This window comes from Botrytis cinerea, chromosome 1, assembly GCF_000143535.2.
Source record: "Botrytis cinerea B05.10 chromosome 1, complete sequence".
Classification (NCBI taxonomy): Eukaryota; Fungi; Ascomycota; class Leotiomycetes; order Helotiales; family Sclerotiniaceae; genus Botrytis; species Botrytis cinerea.
Window position 1 is genome coordinate 2,988,578 of NC_037310.1, and position 23,191 is coordinate 3,011,768.

Sequence of the window (23,191 nt, forward strand, 5' to 3'; positions counted from 1 at the left end):
CGGGATGGGGATATTTGATCCTGCATTCTCGGCTCTTCATATCTCTGCTTCGACTTGGATGTATGTAAAGATGAGGATCGCCGCATGGTTTAAGCTATCTTACTGAAGCTCGAGATACACAACTTCTTTGAGATACTTTTGCGTGGGCGTTGCCTTGCAGTATGATTGCAGAATATACGTTATAGGCTGACTCTATTCGGCTGTGAATCGAACCGGACTTTGATGAGAGAGTGAGCTGAGTTGGAGACGAAGGATAAATTGAAGGTCGAGATGCCTTTTCAACTTCCTCCCCGTTCTAGGCTCGATCCTAAGAGACCTTTTTACCTCACCAGAACAAAAAGGATGCCGCCATTTTCGACATTTTATATTTCGGAGGAGTCACTGGCGTTGGGAAATGAAACCGATGATACTATCGATAGGAGGAAAGTTAGAGAAAATGAGCCGGCTATTCCTACAGAATGGTCTCTCAGTGCATTACCCAGTGGCCGACGATATCCAGGGACTACCATTAGGTCTTCGATCATGGGCCGTCGAGATCCTCAGTCCGATGAAGAATCTCTGACAGGAGCTAGCCGAAACCAATACAGGAATATCATAAGATATCCATTGCCCGGTCCTTTATCGCCGCACCTTGCAGAGAACAGGAAGCTATGGATCAAGATGTTTGTGGTCTTTTGTGTACTTTTGATCACCACGATAATGGGCACAATGTCTATATACTGGGGCGGTGACCATTCATTACAATACAATATACCCGTCTTAACTATCGCAGTCATTGATTTTGACCATTCAGAAATCGGCAATTATTTCCAGGACATGACGACAGCAGCACGAGCCAGAGATTACAGTCACTCGCTGGGGTTTGTGAATCAAGACGGAACCTCCATGTACGGAAACGTGGATAATGTTCGCGCGTCCCTACACGATCAGAAATTCTGGGTGGGCATCGTGATAATGGAAAACGCTACGAATGCCATGAATCATGCGTATGAAACTGGAGATGACCTGTACGATCCGAATAGTGCAATTCATGTTTTCTACGAGGAAGCCAGGAATGCGCTGGTTATTGGAGGAGCAGTGTACCCGAAGTTACTCGAATTTCTAAACGAGTTCGTACTTGAATTCACGAAGCAGAAGCAGAACGCTTTTCTACAGGGAACGAATGGATCAGATATGGTGGCTTTGCAGAGACAAGTTCAAAATCCTGTTGCGGCAGGATTTACGGTGTTCAATATGGTACCGGCAATACCATCGGTTCGTCAATATTTTCCTCTAGGTCTTGTTCTTAGGTCTGGGTGGGTTCAACACTAATATGTTTAACTATAGACAGCCGAAGCTGCAACCGAAATTGGAACGATCTGTACGTATCTACCACAAATTTATTAACCCTGTCATGTAACGGAAAGAGAAATCGTGCTAACCCGTCTAAAATTTAGATCTAATCATTGTTTCGTTTCTCTCCGTTCTCATGTTCGACAAACTCAGCGATACAATAATGGGAACAATACCCATGAACATCTACTACATCTATCGATTATCAGTCCTCCCTATAGTTTTCTTCTTCCTCTCTCTCTTCTATCTAACCCTCTCATGCATGTGGCACATACCATTCTCTCTTCACTTTGGACCAGCCGGCTATCCCCTCTACTGGATGCTCTCCTGGATCTCCATGATGGCCTTTGGCCTCACCATCGAAAATATAAATAACATTCTCGGCATGCCTTTCACGCCTGTTTTCTTCGTCTTCTGGGTCATCTCCAACGTCACCACTGGGTTCTATCCCACCGAGATGCTCAACGATTTTTACAAGTGGGGGATTGTTTGGCCCTTGAGACATGATATGATGGGTGCGCGAGCGATTATCTATGGGACGAAAAATACATTGAGACAGAATTTTGGGGTACTGATTGGATGGGTGCTGATTAGTTTATTGTTGATGCCCGGGACATTGTGGGTACAGATGAGGAAGAAAAGAGCGATAAGAGAGGAGAAAAGTAGGGTAATCTTGGAGAAAGTTTGGGGGGCCCCGGGAAAGGAGAAAGGGGGGAGATTGAAATTGCCGAAGCTGAGTCCGCCTAGTTGAAAGGAATGTGACGTATTATGATAAGATAAGATGAGATCAGATGAGATCAGATGAGATGAGCTATTTTGACCAGGTGATTTGAGATCAACATCTTCAAGGACATTTGGAAGCAGGGAGGTATGAATTGTAATGGACTGATAGCAATAAAGAGGGAATAAACTGCAAATTACGTTATAAGAGTGGTGATGGCTCGTGGTTAGCACCTATTGAAGGCGGTTCCACAGGCCCCCAAGAAACAAGATTTCACACGTACTTAGTTATAAATAAAGAACTCTAGATGTGGCCGCTATACATAGCATAACCACCTCAAATCAGCCGCAACTCCTGTATCATAGCCAATCTGAGCATCGCACATCTGGATTTCGTTTTCAATCCCAAAGAAATCAGTAGCATACATCTCTGCCAAGTCACCTTGCGCCCCCATTCCTTCTGGAAATGCCTGATCATCTATAAGCACGGGCTGCGATGATGATTGGAATTCAGTACTAGATTCGCCTTCGCGAGACTCTCGGTTGAATGGCGCGATAGTCATTAGCTTCTCAACGTATACATTGTTACTGTCCTTTTGGGTTTTGAGCAGTTGTTGCCGATATAAATTGATCGCTGTGCTGAACCGAAGAAGGATATCATGATATTGTTCTGCTTGGGGACTTAACCGGGCAAGCTTCTTAAGCACAGTACAAGCGTGATCAAAAGATCTGTGAATGTGAGTCGGGGCTTCGCCTTCTACGAGGAGAGAAAATCCGAGTACAAGTCCAGCGGAAAAGAGCCAAGCCTTAAGGATGCACATGTTGTCAAGCAGAACATTACCGAGAAATGCTTCGTACGATAGTTCCACCATCAAATGAGCAGATTGCACACAAGCATCCGAGAATTGAACAATTTTCTCCCTTTCACTAGGACTTATTGACGGCACTTCAGTGATCCTCTTAGACTTGCTAGAGCTATTTCTCCGCAGTTGAAACATGACATGTGAGATGAGGAACTGTCGTGTTACCATCATGATGCCTACGTAATAAGTACATGAAACATGGACATTACCAATCGTAGTCTCACGATAGTCACCTTCAAATGCGGGATCAGGAACGCTGCGAAGTGCTGAAGGTAGGGCCTGACTCCATTCTCGCAGCATCTGAAGATAAGTATCGGCGGACTGCACGTCGACGCGACTAGATTTTGCAAACTTGTGTACGATGGTTTCGATGATAGATGAAGATTCGTAGGTTGCATAAAGAGCCAATGTTCGATGGTCCATATCTTCAGGATTTGAGCTATCTATCTCGTATTCGTCTCTTTCTATTGATGGTATACTACTAGGACGTGCAAGGATGGAGCTGCACAGCAAATCAAGAACACGTGAGCTCATCCATATGCGGCGCCTGCCGATATAATTAGCAAATGAGAGATATTGATTAGATTCCACAAAGTATAGATGTGAGCCTACCTGGCAGCACGCTCTTCGGGAGATACCCGAGAATGTTGATATGGGACGTGTAACCCAAGAATAGTTGCAGATTTGGAGGCAATTCCGATATACATAAAAGCTGTGTTTCTGCGGCATGCACCGAGCATATACATTGCCATCAACAAAAACAATTTGACCATAGATAATGAAGGATTCTCCAGCATATCAAGAAAGGCCATTTGTTGGGCTTGGGCAAAATACTTTTTCGCAAGTTGAATCTCGGATACATCCTTGCCTCGCGATTGAGCCCCTATTGCTATCATCAGAAAAAGACAAGCGAGATCTTCGCGTTGTGAGCGGGGGCTCGGAGAAGAATTGGCAACATCGGTTTTAATGGCCAACAATTTAGATACATCATCTTGTGAGAAGAGATGAAGAATACCATTCGACTAAGTAAGATGGAAAATTAATGACTTGTAGCTACGGCAAGGAACAAAAATTAGGACCTTACCACTCTCATATAGCAAGCAATTAGATTTTGCTTTTCTTCGAGATCTAAATCATCTTCAAAGGGGCTATTGTCTCTAGAAATCTCGACTTCTAACATCACATTACTCTCCCTGCGTTCAGTGAAAACGGAGGTTCCAATATATCGCTTAAGCGTAGTTTGAAGAAAGTGTAGGAACGAAATAGCAGCAATATTGCCAACATAAACTATCAAATGTGTCAGCTCTGCATAGTATTGGGATATGAATTGGCAAGGAATGACTTATCCCTGCATAAAGAAAAGTCTGAAGAGAAGGAGTCGCCGCCAACCTTGTTCGCCTTGGGAGCTCTGCAACATCGTAGAACGTTGACATGGTGAAGAGTCACGAGTACTAGCCCGCGTACTAGTGTTGTTCTCGCCGGAAAGGAGTGGGTCCACCGATGGCTCAAGACGTTGGGCGGAATCGGCATCAATAGTTTTCCGTGAAGACTCGATGTTTCCCTCTTTGGGAGAGGGCTGCCCGGACCGAATTTGGGTCAAAGTAGGGGAATTCACATTTCTGGTAACGTGATTTAGTGACTGCCCTGATATTCTTTGCCGTCGTGGACTGGGAGAAGACAGGGGAGAAGATGGCGGATATCGGCATGAATCGGTACGGCCTTTTGTTACACATGACAAACAAGGGAGGTTTGCATCGCATCGCTTCTTTGAACTTTTGCAAGGAACGCAAGCTCTCGCGGCGCGGGCACGTTTATCGGGATGTACTCTTGGGCGAGGCATTGCCGGCGGAACATTACCGCTCAATCTGTTTGGGGATCATGAGCCACTTTTCTACGGCTAAGTCTCCGTCGCCTTGATCGAACTTGCTGTGAGAAATACGATAAAGATGGATTGGAATCAATTATCAAGCCAATGACTATGTGTCGGAGTGGAATGTTGTTGATGTGCAATCGGAAAGAGTGTCTCTGTTTCGGAAGTGGGAATGTAGATAAGACATTCAAATGGGACATGGGTGTCGTTCTAGCATGAAATGAAAATATTTAGTTGTGGGAGCTTATCTTCTCCCAATTAAAATCAGGTAATTTGATCTAAAGGTGGGGTTAGAGGATGTTATCAATAAAATATTAGACTAGCCGGGTACGTTCCGCTACGTGTCGGATCAGCCGCTCTTTTCCTCTCGTGTCGGCAACGTCAATTATAACTATGGCGAGACAAAAACATCCATTGATAGGAGATCCTCGATTACTAGAGCCGATGTGCGGTCAATCATTGTGGGTTTTGAACCCAATGGTCTATAATGATACTTGAGTCTTATCTCTCAGAACGCCGGCGGCACCGGACCGCATGAAAGTTCGATAGCCCATTGTACTGATTATTCACACTACTTGATAGGCACCGTCTTGGCCATTGATCATGCATCATAGATGTATATATACATATATATTCTTCTAAAATGCCCAGCCTACTTGTGTTGTTCAACTAAGTTACAGCTCGACCTACACAACCTTGGTCTAAAGTACTCATTGAACATATATATCGATCTAGTGGGCGACTCTCATCTACCGACTTTCACATATTCTTACTTGAGATCTTTACCAAGAAACATACCTTGCATTATTTCTCCTGCTTCAGAAAGCGAGATTAGGAGCTTTAGTTCCCCACAACAGAAATGCCTGCTCAATCTGGTTTCAGGTCGTTAGATATTGGTGTAGTAGGGGGTGGAATTGGAGGCTTAAGTACTGCTATTGCTTTGCGTCGTGCTGGACATCGAGTCACAATATACGAACGTGCAGATTACGCTGGAGAAGTTGGTGCTTCAGTTTCTTGCGCTGCTAACGGCACAAAATGGTTACATGAATGGGATGTCCCAGTTGAGAAGGGAGATCCTGTCATCTTGAAAAAGCTAATCCGACGTGATTGGAAAACTGGAGAGCCTGATTCTGTGTATGATCTCGATGACTATGAGGAGAAGTGGGGGCATGTAAGTTCCCAAAACCGATCAAAATTTCAAATAGTGGAAACTGATGTGGTCATAATAGGTTTACAACATGTTCCACAGGCAATACATGCACGCTATGCTTATGGACAGTGCTGTAGCTGAACCAGAAAAGCCGGGAGTACCAGCTAAATTACTTGTCAATCACAAGGTAAGCAAACCCGAACATAATGAGCCCAGCTCTGAGCCTTTAATTGACCTTATTTTGATAGTGCTCTGGACTTGATGTTGAAACTGGAACTATCACATTTGAAAATGGAAATACTGCAGTGCATGACGTTGTCATTGGAGCTGACGGCATTGGATCCGCAATTCGTTCCCTCATTGGCATCAAAGTTGAAAGGAGAGCAGCCGATGCCAGTTGTCTACATGCCAATGTGGACACCGAAGAAGCAGTGAAGCTTGGCTTGGTTGATTACTCGCAGAATAGTGCACTTGAATATTGGGGAGGTCTGAATACCCATTACAAGATTGTCCTTTCGCCTTGCAATGGTGGTAAACTACTATCTTATTACTGTTTCTTCCCAAGAGAAAAGGGTGATTATTCCAACCAGGCATGGGGCGCGAAAGGAACAGTAGAAGAACTCCTTGCTCCTTTCCCAGATCTTGACCCCCAGGTTTACAAACATTTGTCGATCGGAAAGGACGTTGCTCCCTGGAGATTGTGGATTCACGAACCTTATCCATACTGGCAAAAAGGCAATGCTTGTGTCATAGGAGATGCAGCTCACCCTGTAAGTCATGGCCCAGCTAAAGTTTAGCGCCTTTGGAACTAATTAGTATTGCAGATGATGCCAGATCAAAGTCAAGGAGCATGTATGGCCATCGAAGATGCAGCAGCTCTTGGTATTGTTTTCAGCGACAAACATTTCAACGGCGATGTGCAAGAGGCCTTGAGAGTTTATGAGCAAGTCAGAAAACCTCGTGCAACCCGCGTACAAGCTGCTGCTGCAAAGGCAAGAGAGAACATTAATGAACGTATTGGTAAGATTCCCCAACTTTCGACACATTTCTATCCCCACAAGCTAATCTGACTACAAATCTTAGGTTTCTCAAGTAACACCGACTCAGCAGTATACAAAGTTTCTGACGAGAAGGCAAAATTGACGATTGAAGAAATGAATGCGTAAGTCAACACTTCCCTTTAATGAGACGAGACCTCTGTTAACAATCAGACAGATATGACATGCACGATGACGTTCTGAAGAATTATGCACAAGTTAGAGGAGAGGTTTCTTGAATAAAGACATTGCGATTGTTGGAATATTTTGGTATGGGAAAAATCAATAGAAGGCTCCTAATGTGTTCTTCATTTTGTACATAGACGCGTTTTGGTATCGGAGTTTTGGTGCTGGGCTAGCGAATGCATCTAATCGATCTTTTGCAACCAATCCTTTAATTTTATTCTATCATCTCCTCATGAGAAGTATTTCAACTTCACTAGATGTTTGTGAAGTCCAGAACTTGTCGCTGTTTGATGTTTTTATGTATATACTGTGCAGCTAAATTTTCGTGGAATGATTAGATATCATCCCTTGGAACGCTTCGTCAAAACTCGCTTCTTCGGTGAGAGAGTGCCATATAGTTTATGATAGGTATATTAGCATTGGGTCGATAGAAAAAGACCGACGAGGAAAAGCCAATAAACCCAATCAATATCCATCTCATTCGAATTGTCAAACATCCCTTCGTCGAACAACAATCCATCATGTGAATGCTGAATTGGCTCAGATGATATCAATTATAATCCTATAACAGGAGTGTAAATTTCCAACTGAGCGAGATCAAACTCTTCTGTCGGCTTGAAGTTGCGGAGCATATTGGTCAGAGCCCAATATACCCTTCGAGATTCGTTCGAAAAATTCCGAACATCTTTTCATACTCCCCAAGATTCTTCTGGTGCATATAAGTGCACGCCAGATTTGTGACTAAGTGCTGAATTAAGTAGTCATATCCTCCCATTTGTGTCCCGAATCAAGTCTAAGTATTATAGAGGCAAGAGTACAGAATTATCTAGCCTGTGCTACCTCATACCAATGCGGTACATCTCTTAGGGTCTCTGATCTGGTTTTTTTGGAAATCATGAAAGATGCGTGAAAGGTCTGTTCGATGCTCGGAATACTATTTGTAGAGTCACTACAATGTTGTCAATGGATATCCGGATTGTTTACCTCGCGCATGAATGCAGGCTTGTTTAATATGGCTGTCCACTTTATCAATGCAGATACATCAAAGTTGACGATCAAGAGATTAAATATGAGCAATCGGGATTGGCGAGTTGTTTCTTCAAAATTATTCAGTTTTTTCTTTCATTTCCATGTAATAAGTACCAAAATTATCTAAGGCCAGAACCAACTCATTCATTCTCATCCTCTTTCCAAAGTCCCTTAATAATATCTACCCTCAATTCTTCATTTCTTTAGTTCTTCATTCTGATCTTTGAACCCATCAAGTTTGAACAAACTTTTGGCATTATCCCTTCCAATGTCCATTTTAACCTTCGGACTCAAGTCCAGCCCGTCAAACCAAGTACACGCATCCTCGTAACACTCAAATGGATAATCTGTCGAAAACATGATGTGGTCCGATCCTAACTCTTCAATACAATATTTTAGTGTCGACGTCGAGAAATGCCCACTGGTAGTAATCCAGATATTCTCCCGGAAATAATCGTAAATGCTCTTCTTGATTGGCATTCCCAATGGTTTCTTGATATCCTCAAACCAATGATTTATACGCCACAAATCAAAAGGAATATGTTCACCCAAATGTCCAACGATAACCTTCAATTTAGGATTTCGATCAAAGACCCCATTTACTACCATTCCCATCAAATGTAACGAGACATTGTTCGCAAAACTCAATGGGGGTCCAATCAACCACTTGCGGTCCGCCCATAATGTATCAAACACCTTACCCGTAGGCTGTTTAGGGTGCAAGTAAAAGGGAACATCTAGATCCACACACTCTTGCCAGAACACATCCCATTCCGGTTGATCATAGAAAATAATTGATTCTCCATCACTAGCGATCTGGTTATCATTTACCAGCGCTCCCTTGAAACCATACTCGGTTACGCATCTCCTCAACTCTTTCGCTGCCACAGCAGGATCATGCATGGGTAACGCGGCAAAAGATCCATAACGATCTGGATAGTCCTTAATCTGCTCGTGAATGTAATCATTGGTCAGAGCAGCAACACGGAGAGCTTCAGCTGGATCGACAATATCTTGGATTCCGGGTGCGGTGTAACTGAGTATATGGAAGCCGACACCATGTTTGTCGGCGTATTCGAGACGTATGTTTTTCACATCACTGATTTCTCGGACGTGTTTATCTGCGTCTACAGCGAAGAGACCTGCCCACCATTTGGCCTTTTCGGCGAATTCTGGGAGATTGAAATGGTCTTCGATGGTGATTTTCCCCAACATGTTGATAGTGATTTGGCAATTGTTGTTGCACTTTGAAAGCAATGCAGTAGATTCAGAAAGCGTTTTAAAAAGAAGTATTGAAATGGTGTGAAAATTAGAGAAGACTTGTGTTGAGAATGATGTAACATATAAGAACCTGTCTCAGCTCCAATAATCTGGGGTAGATCTATATTCCGCCGGCAGAAAGGAGCGCTTGGCTACGGCCCGCCTCCCCGCAACGTGGGGAAGAGCAAAGTCAATGTGCCTACCCGCTGTTATGCAACCACCTCAGCTATCTTGGCTATATCACTACGGCTATCGACCGGATTTTGAAACGGGTTCAATGGCGGGTAAGGTTTGGTATTTTCGTATCTGATACGAAGAAGGCATTGTCATGGCTTACCTAGTAGGTAATGTGATTGATGTGTGTGGGCGGCCCGCGGTGAAGCGGATAGGGTACAGGAACAGAAAGTGAAGCGGATATGGACGTGCAAATAAAAATGAATCATGAATGAAGCCATTCCACTTTTCTAATGATTCATCACAAATTACGCATGACCCGTATCATCGGCAATATTGACAAAATCTGACATTGTTGCATATCTGAATTGACTCGTTTTTTCCCTCGTTCGGCAGCTCCGAGAGCCTAGATCTCACTCTTGCAATTTGTTGCATATCTGAACACTGAATCGTAAGACGGGAGTGGGGATTTAATATATTTTACTCGTTTGAAAGCAATTTGTTGCAAGTCTTAAATATTGAGTTTGACTCGCCCGGTACGAAGGATTTGATGCTTGTATGAAGTGGAGGAAGTGTGGGTTGGATTTGAAGTGGACTGAAGCATCGTAAGAAGAATCGCCAGTCACATTATATCGTCTTGCGATTTCATTCGTTCCCTTTGCTATGGATGCATAATTTTTCTAAGAAATTTATAGTGGCGTTATTCTGGCCAGCAAAAAGGTATTAAATGATATCAAAGCCATATCAATCTAATTCCCACCAACAACAATATCAGGATGTAGTGTCTTCGTCCCGTAGACAGGCTTTTTGGTGATATCGTACGGCATAGCCAAAACCTCATCGCCAATGATAATTTTGAGAGTCGGCAATGAAGTTGGATGTAATGGTGCATTGTCAAGCTTGAAGTCTATCAGCACAATTTCCTAATTCCTCAACGTCAAAAAGAAATATCCAAGAGAAAACTCACCAGCTGTGCTCTCCACCTCAAGTTCCTTTTCAAGAATTCTTCCGTTCCTTCTCTATCCCCGTCTTCCTCATGCGCTTTGTAATTACTACCAATAGCAGGCTCCCTCAAAATAACAATCTCATCATAGGCCAATGCTTTCGTCGCTTCATTAGAAACAGCACCAGGCGGAGGTAAAATCACTAGACTCCCTACTAAACTTTCACTTCTCCCCCACTCCTCCGGATCCTCTGGTATCTCACCCAGAAAAAGTCGAATAATAAACCGCTGCCCTTGAAGATCCAATTTAGAGACACTAAGTGCTGCGGTCCATTCTCGTAGTGTTTTGTTCGCGCTTGATCCTTCGTGTTGTTCTTCTGAGGAAAGTTCTCGATTCTCGAAGTTCCTCTTCTTGATCTTTGAATTGCTACCATCTGAATTGTATAATTCATTTACTCTTCCTATTACATAACTTGTCATTTCTGCAGCTGTCATATTCCAATCCATAATTTCTGGATAACTATACCCAAATTGGGACATCGATCTGCAAGTATTCGACGTGAAAAACGTAGAACTTGTGATAGCAAAGGGCTTCAGAGGAGAAGAGGCTGTATCAATGGTCCCAGGTGGAATAGTGTAGGTGCCATACCAGTCGGATAAAAGCGTGATGAATGTAGAAGGATTAATGGCTTGATACATGGAGAGAACTCGGTCGACGTTTGCATGGTGAAGCCAGCTATTCAAGTTAGCCGTTGTGCATGATTTGTAATAAATAGAGAAAATTAATAGGAAGAAAAAAAAGAAGACGGGATTTTACAATATAGGATCAAATCCAGAATAGCTCAAAAAGGACATATGACCATAAGAACCTCCGACAAGAACATGTACCGCACCATGCGGTGATTCTATACTCGCTCCCGAAACTGCCATAGTAGCAAAGCTATTAAAGTTGCTTGATTTCATAATTGCTGTCCACTGTCATTCCCCTCATCAGCATTATGCTCTTTCTTCTTTATTCTCAACTCTATGCCACCACATATTCCATGAGACAGAGCCGAAGACGAGGATACCAGAAAACAACTTACTACTTGATCTCCTAACCCTGCGTTTTCTAAATTCATATTTGCAGCATTGAAATCACTTTGTCCATCACCTGAGTAATCCGGATTTCTCACCGTCCAATTGTATTGTGCCATGTAACCGTCACTGTCCCCAGGAGGAAATTGTTGCTGATTGAGTGGTTTATTCTGGAAGTTATAACGGAAGAGGGGATTGTTGACATAGGTAGTGGTGCCAGAGGGAAGTACGATAGAGACAGTGGGGACATTGATGATACTGGGCATGCTAGGGCTAACACCCCAGTCCCAAAAAGGAATGCGGAGGTTATCAGCAGCAGCTTGGTAGGCGGGATAAAGTGTAGATATATAGGTCTTTGCTATCTTTTGGGCGTAGCTGGCGAGAACTTGCTACAGTCAGAGAAGGAATGTGAGTAATTTGCTTTCAGCTTGATGGTTCAGGAAGATTTACCTCAAAGAGTGCTAGGTAGGGACGATGCCAGGTAGTGAACAAGACCGAATCTATACTGCAGATTAACACATATTCTCAGATCAAGAGCTGGGTGGTGTTACCATGTGTACAATATCCGGTGACTGGAGCCCCGATAGTTTGATTTACACCATCCCAAGAAACATATGGTCTACCATGAATACCTACAGAAAACCTTCAAGTCAATACTGAGGGTGGTTTTGCATGCATATTATTTTGAGCCAGTCAAGCTCATACGAATATTATTCGAAATTGCTCACCTGCCAGCTGAAAGTAGGAAAGCCCATCAGTGTATTCGTTTGCAGCTTGCATGGCGAGAAGAGCTTGAATATATAGCGACCTTGTTACGTCGAAATTAACAATTGAATGGTAGAAATGATGCATAATAAGAGCATCCATTGTAAAGAAGCTCACCATTGTTCGATATTATTCTGCAAATCGTTGATATCTTGTCTAAAAGGTCGAGCCTTTGTATTCGAGTTGATACCAGTTGTCACCCCAGCTATAGGATAATACTGAGCATTGCAATAAGTAATAAAGATAGAGCATGCAAGAAATCCCCAAGGGATATACGGGTATTTGACTATCATAATCGTTTTTTTTTGAGGCTCTGCTGTGGAAATTTTGGAGTAAAAGGAGTATGAAATAAACTCAAGGAAGAGTGTACGTGCCGACGAAACTATTCATATATGAAGTTCCAAGCAGAGCAAACAGCAGAGTACGAGATAGATCAAAACTTCAGCCTCGGTCGTAAGGATAAACGTCGACCATACAGACGTCGCAAAAGTTTGCGTGCATATCCATAAATGCAGTAGATATTGGGACATGCTATAACCACGAGTTATATCTCTCTCCGAGTAACGCAAGGTCGTAGAATACAACAATAGACAAAAGATTGGATAGACAGTTCAAGAAAGACAGTCTCCAATGGTACAAGAATCTCGGGATTGCCTTCGTCGCACGAGAATGATCCAAAATGACGGCCTCGTCAATATATTATGTGACAGAAACGCCAACCTCTTTCAACGGCGATGCGAGGGTTCAGTGCTAAAGTATGAAGTATGGCACAGTCAAAATTTCCAGGAATATACTGATGTATACCATGCAAGACTTTCATCAAGTATGGATTAAATCAAGTCTACTTTGGACTCAACCGATGTCCCGATGTGTTCATCTAAGATCTGGGTGTGCTGCGGAAACGTTACATTCGCAACGAATGCTTTTAGATACCATTGAAAATGCGTACAAGAACAGGTCGAGTCAACAATAACTCAGTAGGTTCTATGTATTTGAAAAATTGTCCAAGTCATGAGCCAGGAAAACGCATAATCTCAAACGAATCAGGAATCTTCAAGGAACCCAACGATTGCAGGTCGATCACCCTTATATGCCAGTTGCCGTCAATAGAGGCTGTGACACGTTGACACAACATCGCGGAAATACACACTGATGAATATTTATTCGCAGCTGTCTTCTAATCGGACATCAAACATTCCAGACTTTATGAAGATTTGCAAGTGGAAAAAATATCGTCCTGACACTTAGACTTCCAGACTCGTCCATTCTATCTCCAACACCGCTTGACAGTACAGTATGAATTCCTAAAGGATGAGTTCTTCAAGTCAAAGCCAATATAGTGTACAATAGTCGTATATCTAGAACATTGATGCACACTGATTTGTGATTTTGTCATTCAACACAAGATCATGTGTAGCGATTTTCGGATCAATGGAAAGTATGTCCGTTGCAACATCATATCAAACCATGGAAGGGCTTTAAAGCTCTCACACGAGCATTTTCCTTCCTTCATGCTGGTCTACAGTCAAAGGACAATCGAATCCACGTTACCATAGGTCTTGTTGGAGCTCGCTCCCATTGTCAAAAACGGAGCATGTGCGAGCGAAGCCTATTGCACCGATTCTTATGAATACACCACAAATGGCGCTACTTATTTTCCTGTAGTACAAGTACTGTCTATACTGAATTTTCAAATATTAGTTACAACTCTACTTTGTGTGGCACACACGATACACACATTGAACATGAAATTCCAAAATTAAGTACCGTATTTATAGCAGATAATTTGTGGGCACTGCAATTACGCCATTTTTTCTGGGAAATTAACTGCTGTCAAGAAGAATAAAAATGATAATATCATCGGAAGAATCTCAGAGGTCCCAATATAAACCATCAGCCCAAAAAGCCACCACAATTTTGGTTTCTGTGCTTTGATCATGGTAATATGTTCTTTCGATTCATTGTAGAAGGATTGTTCTTCAGACTAACGTCTGTGAGACTGACCTGAATAGCATTTCTCGTAGCACGCTGGCGAATTACGTGTTTTGGAAACTAGAGATCGGTAGAGTGTATAGTTTTGGTTGATCGTGGAGTGTGATGGATCGCAAGCTCCTTGGTGGGAGTAAAATAGCAGAGGATGTGCATTGGAGCATTACCTGGAAAAGCCTCTGCGACCTAGTCAGTATAATGAGAGCAAAATTACAATACTTGTGACCTACAGAATCAAGTTACTGGAGCTCCAGAAAGCTCTATCAGTGTTATTGATTGTTTGTGCGTGTGCTTGTGTTATTCACATTACGGCCATAGAATGGTGCCTAAGCCTTGATTCTAGAAGAGCCGAGAGGAAAAAATCATCATACAAAGACAGATGAAAGCACTCAATTGAAAGAGTGGTAAAGAATTACTACATGACTTGACATATAACAACATTTGATATCATTTGATGGTGGCCATGATTCTCCATGTACATATTTATCGGTAGCCACTCGGACTCAAGATGTGGGGTACACATTAACCTTACAGACGCGAAAAAAAAGCAGTTGAAGCTCAAGAACAAAAACGAACAGACACCAAGAATACATAAAATCAAGCAACAACAAAACATTTGAAGTTCAATGGTTGCAATAAAGCTAGAAGATACAGCATTGCACTATAATGAACGCATCTTCTGCTTATGAAGCGCGCAAATGACCATTTTTTCAGCCATGAACAGGTGTTAAGAGGATCGTCCATGGCAAACAAGGTCAATTCAGGACACTCCAGGAGAAATTACTCAGAGTACACCGAATATCAAAGATACCTTGTACCCGCTTGCTATACGTGTCATTGTCGCCATCTTACCAAGGGCCAGGGCGTATTATGTTCTCATAATTCATAAAGCATGCTCACCCAAGTGGGTGTGTAGTGTTCAAGAAGGTCCGATGTACGAACCAGTCGAAGAAGTAAATTACGGCTCATGACAGTCAGTCATTCGGTCAGTCAATCAGTCATGCTTTCGTTCTCTGATTTTTAATCATCATCACGACGGAACCCCTAATTTGAATTTGAAGTGTTAGTTATCTGAAATACGGATAGTCTCGAGTACAGACTTTCATTTTCCCCAAATTTCTTACAGGTGTTCATGACCTGCGGGCATGAGGCACGTGAGCATCACAAGTCCAAAGTTACTTGCATTTTGGGGGGAGGGGGGGTAACAACGCAATCCCTTACTGAACTGCTTTTGAAATGATATTTTTCAATTCCTACATCATGGGCCTATTATGACGTTCAACTGTCATGAGGATGTAGCACTTTCTATCACTGACACTTCGGCTTTCAGCCACATCACTAGCCACATCTACAGTTTTCAAACTTTGGCCAATGAGAGCCCCGTTCATCGCACATGTGCATTACACAAATCATTTTCTTTCAAGCTAGGATTTGAACTCCAGGCATTAGATGAAGCCATAATACGCTGTAGTCACAGCCTCAAAGACTTAACGGTAGAATGTAGTCAGGCTCTCCAATAAGATCGCTAAGAGCCCCCACGTGTAGTGCTTCTTAGGCTCTCGCTACTCCTATACCAAGATCTTGACTTCTTGGGATTTCTTGGAATTGAACCTATCTTGTCCGTAACACAATTTTGAATCGATAAATTCCAACACAAGAACTCTGGAAGATACACAGCAATCCTGATGATTGGCAGTACCAAGAATATCAAAAAAATTCCAAGAGATCAATGTCGTTATGTTCTTGGGAAGACTTTCTTGGGACGCGGCAAATTTGAATATCAACTCTAGATCTTTGAGAAAAGAAATATATAATTGTAGACTCCCCGTAGCTATGGCTCCTATCACAGCCATAATCAAGCCAAACCTTTGTCTCTGTGAGGTTGATATATGAAGTCAAAATGGCAGTCCTCGAACAATTTGATTACATTTTTGCCATTGGCATGATCTTTGCTTTCCTCGATGCTTGGAACATCGGTAACATAATCATATTTCCAGCCACCCTGAATCTATTACTGATACCCAAAACAGGTGCAAATGATGTTGCAAATTCCTTCGCCACTTCCGTCTCTTCCAGGTCGCTGACGATGAAGCAAGCTATGATGATAGCTACTGTAATGGAATTTGGTGGTGCTGTTGGTGTTGGGTAAGTTTGTCCTGGGGTCTTGTTGCATTGATACTTGTCATACTGAAATATCTTCAGTGCTCGTGTTGCAGACACTATCCGTGGCAAGATTCTTTCAACCAAGGCTTTCGAGGCAGAACCGTCTGTCTTGATGTTGGGAATGACATGTGCTCTTGTATCTTCTTCTCTTTACCTAACACTAGCCACAAGGCTAGGTCTTCCTGTTTCAACTACGTAAGTATTTCCCATACACGAGCCATAAATCATCTTGCTAAGTAACCCCACAGCCATAGCATAATTGGAGGAGTGATAGGAGTAGGCATTGCAGCGATAGGAACAGATGGAGTTAATTGGGGTTGGAATGGAGTATCGCAGGTATTCGCAGCCTGGATCATCGCACCGGGAATCGCTGGTGCTTTTGGAGCTATTCTCTTCCTGATCACAAAGTACGGTGTCATGAAGCGAAAGGATCCAGTGCGCGCTGCACTTATTAGTATTCCATTCTATTTTGGACTTACTACGGGCTTATTAACCAGTATGTCCCACTATACAAATTCCTTTCACAATGAAGACAGTAACCTAGCTAACTCTTTGTCAAAAAGTGCTCATTGTCTGGAAAGGTGCCGCCTCCGCATCAGCAGCCGTCAAAACATGGGGACCCGGCGAATACGTGGGCGTAATTTTCGGTACTGCCATCGGTTGCGCTCTTCTATCTGCTATTTTTCTCCTCCCATTCCTTTACCGGAAACTAGTGCTCAACGATTGGCAACTTTACTGGTGGCACATTCCTCAAGGTCCATTGCTGCTTCGACGTGGAGAAGTTCCTCCCAATACCTCTGGGCACGAAATTGTTCAGAATTATTATAAAGGGCACAAGACGCGTGCAGAGCTTGACGCTGAAGGCTCGGATAATGTGAGGAATCTACCCAGTGAAGACGTTGAATCAAAAACAAACGATGATGGAAATGAAAAACATGGCATTTCATTTGTTTCTCCTGCTTCTTCAGATATCGGTTCTTCAACAAGGGATGAGACAACAACTACTCCTGTCATCACAAATGAAGAGCCTATATCGGCAAAACCCTGGTATGAACCCAAAACATTCTTAGCCACAGCAAAACGAATATTCTTCCATGGTGTTTCCGTCGATGTCGTTGCTGAACAAAAGAAATCATCTATCCTTACTGGCAATCTTGAAGCTATGCACGCTCGTGCAACCCACTACGACAACAAGGCCGAACACACCTATTCGTTCTTACAAGTACTAACTGCCGCCACTGCATCCTTTGCTCACGGAGCTAATGATGTCTCAAACGCCGTCGGTCCTCTTGCTGCCATTTATTTCATCTGGCACACCGGTTCCATCCAATCCAAGTCACCCGTACCAGTATGGATTCTATGTTACGGAGCCGGTGCTCTCATCATCGGTCTCTGGACATACGGATACAACATCATGCGCAATCTCGGCAATCGTTTAACACTGCATTCCCCCTCTCGGGGATTCTGCATGGAGCTCGGTTCGGCCATAACTGTTGTCATGGCTACCCGACTTGCATTGCCCGTGTCTACTACCCAATGTATCGTTGGAGCTACAGTTGGAGTAGGACTTGTGAATGGGGATGTGAAGAGTATCAATTGGCGAATGGTGGGATGGATTTATATGGGATGGATTATCACGTTGCCAATTACAGGCATCATTTCGGGGTGTTTGATGGGTGTCATTTTGAACGCCCCAAGATGGGGAATGGGCGTTTGAGGGATTTGATATAGGAGGGAGGTTTTTGGTGCGAACGAGTCGACGGAGCTTCATGATTTGGTTGCAATCGGGAAGTATTTAATTGCAGGATAGTACAATGTAACTCATTTCACTAAAATCAGAGAGTCTACAGATACAACATCAAGGGACAGAAGACAACATCAAGGAACAGAAGAAGCAAGTTCGTTTCATTTTCTTCAATGCTTTTCGATCTGATCTTCATCTAAACCATCCTTTTCCGCCTTATGCTTCTCCAATGCCCACTTCGCGTCTTCTTCATCACAAATACGTAACAGTCATGACCTGAGCGTAAGATACTCAAGGGCTTTTTCTGTGGTCTTCTTTAGCAACATATTTCACTTCCCTCACCTGCGATAGCCACTGCATTTCCCACTTCTTTACTTTGGTGATTGCAATCAATTTAAATCAATCAGTACACCCAAATGTCCATGAAACTCAGAGCAACAAAATAGCACGAATAAGCCACCATATTTCACCCCAAATGATATATTCCATCAAAACTATTACAGCAGAGAGACCATGTAGTACGCTTTATGTGTGCCATTAATTTAGTATCTAAGTACTGTACGGGCGAATTTACCCATTCCTACAATGGATTGCCCTCCCATTAGCCGGCGAGAAAACAACCTATCAGCTCAGCTAGAATATAAAAAAACATGAAAAAGAACCAAAAGCCGACGTCAAGCACCAGCAAGAGTCCCGCTCGCTCATCAAACTTCATAATTTTTATGAAGGAAGTAAAACTCCAATCCAGATTTTATGCATGCAAAGAGGTATTTGAACTTGATGGATGAATGAGAGACAAGAAAAAATACAGCAATCAAAATACATTCATGATCAAGAATGAATAACGCCGTGCATGTATTGCACAACGAATGCCATCGATCCCAAACTCCTCAATATATCAATTGATACTCCTAAAAACTCCCGATCCCCACCAGCGACATTATTATTTATGATATTGCCGTAAGCATGTAGCTAATGCTGAACTCTGAAATTCGTCGTAATCCGGAAAACGCCAAAGACCCAATCATTCAACCATAACTCCATTAACTTCGGCATCGAAAATTACTTCCTGTGGATTGCGAGGATCATACCATGCAACTCTTCTCTCGTCTCCGCGACGCCCACCAACTGTGGTCCAAACATGCTTGAGCTTCTTATCGTCGTAAATTTCGCGATGCCCCATCCATCTTAAACGTGTCTTAGGTTCCATGTCACTGATTCCAAGACCACCATTTTGTACCCACTCTTTAACTACAGATCTGATAAATTCGACCTTTCTCCTAAAGTCATTTGCTTGGGGAAGACCTTGAATCATCGGATCAATCTCGGGACGTTTGCGTGTAGTGGGTTTTAATGCTCTCGACGGCTTCGCCATGAAGTTCAAAAGCGTTTGCAGAGGATAGGAGAGATGTTGCCGCTCATCAAGGGCATTTGTCGGAAGCGTGCCATTCTCCGTGAGCTCTCGTGCACATTCGAAAGATAGATGATAGAAATCACACCAGAATCCATCCGCTGAAAGGACGACTTTGGTATGATCGGGAAAGTTGAACTGGAAATGGCCGTCACTGAATCCCCAGCAGCCAACATCTCCCCATCGCTGATAAAACGTGATTACTGTACTGTTGACAGTAGCCTCGGGATTCTGACCAGCTGTCCATGACTCATAAGGATACTCGGCATCTCTGCCATAAGCAAACATGTAATTGCCAAATTTCTTCCATAGGCAAATCTTTTCTCGTTTGCGATTATCAAATGAATCTATACCCAGGGGAAGTCTGCCGGGTCGACCCTCAGGACTTTCAGCAACTCTGTAAGTCTTAGCAGGGACCGATCCACGGATCATTCCCCTCTCACCCTTGCTTTCATAGAATTCTACATTCGGACCAGAGATTGGAATAATCTGATGTCTGTTTGCGTACGATTTGTTTGTTCGATTCGCGAGATGCCTCTCTCCATCGCGGATAACAATACAAGAAGGAGCGATGACGTTATCCTCACTTTCTGGAGAACCGGCCGGTGTTTCCCTAAAGACACAACCCACACTTCCGTTACTGAGAATATATCCAAGCCCATATTTGTTGGTATAATCTACCCACTTCACGACTATAGCAGGGGTTGTGGGTCTAGACTTCGGAGTGGCTGCAATGGATCTACTGTTCAAAGCTCGGTCTAGCTCGACCTGGAGACGTTGTAGGCCTTCGAGAATATGGTCTGGTTTGCTACCTGGTAACCATTCCAATTTTTCTTGTGGTGAAAATAGCGAAACAACCTTCTTAGTAGACTGCTTTTTCTTTAGTTCCTGTGATTTTCGTTCCTCGTCAGCCTTTTGCAATTCGTCCACCATATCAGCTGCAAGGCGCCCCTCAGCTTCTGAAGAGATTTGTGGAACAGATGGAATAGCTTTGGTCTTAAGAATACTGCGGGGTTTGATCTCGGTTGTTGTGGTAATAGCTGGCTCTCTAGTATTAGCTTCTCTTTGGATAGGTCGTCGAGGGAGGGCGCCTCTGATTGAAGCAGTATTTAATGGCTGATCTTTGATACGCTGCTGTGCCGCAAAGCTTTGACTAGCAGCTCTTTGAGAAACGGTTCTTTGTGAGACAGGCTTTTTGGCCAACGGTGCAATACTAGCCTCTGCAAGATCCGAAGCGAGCGAATCCACAACTGTAGTAGATGCCTCCATTTCAGTGGCAGCTTTCTCGTCAATGTTTTGTTGGTTTTGCTCTCTGACATACTCGGAATACGGACGGTAGACAATGCCCTCGGCGAGTGGCACATTAGGCGTAAGACCGGCCTTTTCTTCTAAAGCACACTCCTTGTAAAGACTTGTGTACTGCTTTTTTGGAGTCCAAGGACCAACTTCACATTTAATACATAACTTCTTGAGGCTTCGGGCGTATGGATTCGGCTTGCCAGGTTTGACAACGATTGAAGGGAATTGGTCGGGCCTTGGAGGATCCTCTAGTAAATCGCCGCTCATCTCTTCAACCTGGGGCATCCAGCCACAGGTAAAAAAAGGATGTTGAACAATGATATCTGGATGTGGACGCTCTTCCGCATCCTGTAACATGGTGGATACCAAATCTTGAATCTCAGGTGAGATCATATTGGCACTGACGAAATGTTGTGGCCAGGTGTATTCTCTTTCCTTTGCACGTCGATAAATTTCATCAGCTGTGGCGGACTGAAATGGTGGTTTTCCGGTAAGCATGGCAAAACTAAAGCATTTTAGGTCAGGTATGAAGACTTATATATAACTACTAAATGCTGACTCACATAATGATACCCATACTCCATATGTCAACTGCATGATCGTGTCCGCCATTGTTTTTGGATAGGATTTCAGGCGCAATATAATTGGGTGTTCCACATAGAGTTGTCCTTCTGCATGCGGCCATGTCCTTATTCGACATGAGCAATGCTGCAAGACCAAAATCACCAATCTTAACATTCATATCCTTGTCCAAAAAGATGTTTCCCATCTTCAGATCACGGTGTATTATGCCTCTTGCATGCATATATTTGATAGCTCCAGCAATCTGAACAGTGTAGAAACGAACTTCCGGCTCCGTAAGATACTTTCTCTTTTTGACCATGTCCATTAATGAAGCATTAGGGCAGAGTTCCATAGCTATGTAAGTGCATTGGTTGTGTGAAAATGCTCGATGGAATCGAACAATATTTGGATGGTTCATCTTTGAATGGATTTGAAGCTCTGTTTGGAACTATCACACGGGTTTAGTTCACAATATTACGGTTAACGAGAGCCATTAGACCAACCTTTTGCTCCATTTTCTTCTGTGACATGTGGCTTTTGACAATCTTCAAAGCGTACTTCTTCCTTGTCCCTTTAAGTAGACCTTCGTAACAAATAGCGAATCCACCCTTTCCAAGACAACGGCCGGTCTTGTATATAGATCCATCTTTTCGATCCGAACATGGTGGTTCTGGTACCTCACTAGGCGGTGGTGGAGGGTGATCCTTTTCTCTTGATAGCTTGGTTGGGGGGGCTGCTTTTTGCACCGCTGGTTTCGTGCGAATATTCGTGTTGACATCTCTGGGTGATAACGCGTCCATTTCTTCGTTACAGGGGAATTCTTGTTCCCAGATGAGACACGGATGAATGTTTTTGAAAGCTGTTTTCGTGAACCGCGCGTAGATTTGTCCGTTAGAATCTTCGTCAATCTGCAAGCGCCTGAATTCAAGATCTAGTTGTATCGCTTCATGAAAACTTTTCAGTTCGGTGCCGTCGTGAGCACAATAAGCCTGAATAGTACGGTAGTCAGTAAAGAATAATACAGCATGCTGGTTTTTCGGCGACTTTCGATCACACTTGGCGGAACTGCTGCTGAATCGAGAAAGAACGCATCCTATGATATCTAAGATTTCTAATTCGAGCGGTATTATTTCCCACATGAGCTTAGGATAATGAAGTTCCAAGTGCCCTTTGTCTGCACATCCTGGATGGCCATATACATATCGCCCCAGCATGGAGCCATGTCTTTTGGAAAACTCGGAGATCTGGTTTGAAGATGGTCTTTGTCTTTTTTCGGCTTCTTCTGCGTCTGATAATGCCACCACGACAATCTTTGGTGCCCAATGTCGAGATAATTGGTGGATGTTCACTTCCTCCATGACCGATGGTTGTATGATTTCGGAAAGCAGAATGGTGACTTACAGTTGGTGTTTAATTGCTCTCCGAACACATTCTCCCTCGGATGGTTAGCAATTTACTTTCAATGTTGTCAACCGATTAAAGACAGTGAATGTGATGAGGCTGACAAGGTCAAAACGATAGGTGTGGAAACAAACTACTTTTTTTCTTGCTAATGTAGTTATCTGAATGATAATTAGTAAACAGCCTCGAAAGGGTTCTGTTGGTCTGGGCGGGA

At 43.2% G+C, this 23,191-nt stretch overlaps 7 protein-coding genes across 7 annotated transcripts; 3 read left to right on the plus strand and 4 right to left on the minus strand.

Annotated features, from left to right (window-relative positions):
• Window position 1: 1 nt before the first annotated feature.
• BCIN_01g08590 (hypothetical protein) lies at window positions 2-2,240 on the plus strand. The gene is made up of 3 exons (XM_001560917.2): window positions 2-1,254; window positions 1,327-1,360; window positions 1,437-2,240. The coding sequence occupies exons 1-3, from the start codon at window positions 271-273 to the stop codon at window positions 2,081-2,083; spliced, it is 1,665 nt and encodes a 554-aa protein (XP_001560967.2). The 5' UTR covers window positions 2-270; the 3' UTR covers window positions 2,084-2,240.
• Window positions 2,241-2,243: 3 nt separating this feature from the next.
• On the minus strand, window positions 2,244-5,037 carry BCIN_01g08600 (hypothetical protein). The gene is made up of 4 exons (XM_024690771.1): window positions 4,305-5,037; window positions 4,000-4,202; window positions 3,528-3,937; window positions 2,244-3,462 (listed from the first exon to the last, which is right to left on the minus strand). Exons 1-4 carry the CDS (start codon window positions 4,753-4,755, stop codon window positions 2,370-2,372), a joined length of 2,157 nt encoding a protein of 718 aa, XP_024546540.1. The 5' UTR covers window positions 4,756-5,037; the 3' UTR covers window positions 2,244-2,369.
• A 103-nt stretch (window positions 5,038-5,140) lies between these two features.
• Window positions 5,141-7,502, plus strand: BCIN_01g08610 (hypothetical protein). The gene is made up of 6 exons (XM_001560915.2): window positions 5,141-5,956; window positions 6,015-6,122; window positions 6,184-6,705; window positions 6,760-6,955; window positions 7,019-7,097; window positions 7,151-7,502. Exons 1-6 carry the CDS (start codon window positions 5,645-5,647, stop codon window positions 7,209-7,211), a joined length of 1,278 nt encoding a protein of 425 aa, XP_001560965.1. The 5' UTR covers window positions 5,141-5,644; the 3' UTR covers window positions 7,212-7,502.
• A 740-nt stretch (window positions 7,503-8,242) lies between these two features.
• BCIN_01g08620 (hypothetical protein) lies at window positions 8,243-9,507 on the minus strand. The gene has a single exon (XM_001560914.2). The coding sequence runs from the start codon at window positions 9,400-9,402 to the stop codon at window positions 8,383-8,385; it is 1,020 nt and encodes a 339-aa protein (XP_001560964.1). The 5' UTR covers window positions 9,403-9,507; the 3' UTR covers window positions 8,243-8,382.
• Window positions 9,508-9,958: 451 nt separating this feature from the next.
• Window positions 9,959-13,264, minus strand: BCIN_01g08630 (hypothetical protein). The gene is made up of 8 exons (XM_001560913.2): window positions 12,524-13,264; window positions 12,370-12,449; window positions 12,193-12,273; window positions 12,092-12,141; window positions 11,650-12,030; window positions 11,382-11,539; window positions 10,589-11,300; window positions 9,959-10,520 (listed from the first exon to the last, which is right to left on the minus strand). The coding sequence occupies exons 1-8, from the start codon at window positions 12,697-12,699 to the stop codon at window positions 10,371-10,373; spliced, it is 1,788 nt and encodes a 595-aa protein (XP_001560963.1). The 5' UTR covers window positions 12,700-13,264; the 3' UTR covers window positions 9,959-10,370.
• A 2,862-nt stretch (window positions 13,265-16,126) lies between these two features.
• On the plus strand, window positions 16,127-18,407 carry Bcpho89. Its single transcript, XM_024690772.1, has 5 exons — window positions 16,127-16,371; window positions 16,426-16,540; window positions 16,598-16,753; window positions 16,807-17,054; window positions 17,122-18,407. Exons 1-5 carry the CDS (start codon window positions 16,296-16,298, stop codon window positions 18,273-18,275), a joined length of 1,749 nt encoding a protein of 582 aa, XP_024546541.1. The 5' UTR covers window positions 16,127-16,295; the 3' UTR covers window positions 18,276-18,407.
• A 371-nt stretch (window positions 18,408-18,778) lies between these two features.
• Bccdc5 lies at window positions 18,779-23,182 on the minus strand. Its single transcript, XM_024690773.1, has 4 exons — window positions 22,978-23,182; window positions 22,080-22,565; window positions 21,576-22,024; window positions 18,779-21,517 (listed from the first exon to the last, which is right to left on the minus strand). Exons 2-4 carry the CDS (start codon window positions 22,374-22,376, stop codon window positions 19,327-19,329), a joined length of 2,937 nt encoding a protein of 978 aa, XP_024546542.1. The 5' UTR covers window positions 22,377-22,565; window positions 22,978-23,182; the 3' UTR covers window positions 18,779-19,326.
• Window positions 23,183-23,191: the final 9 nt, after the last annotated feature.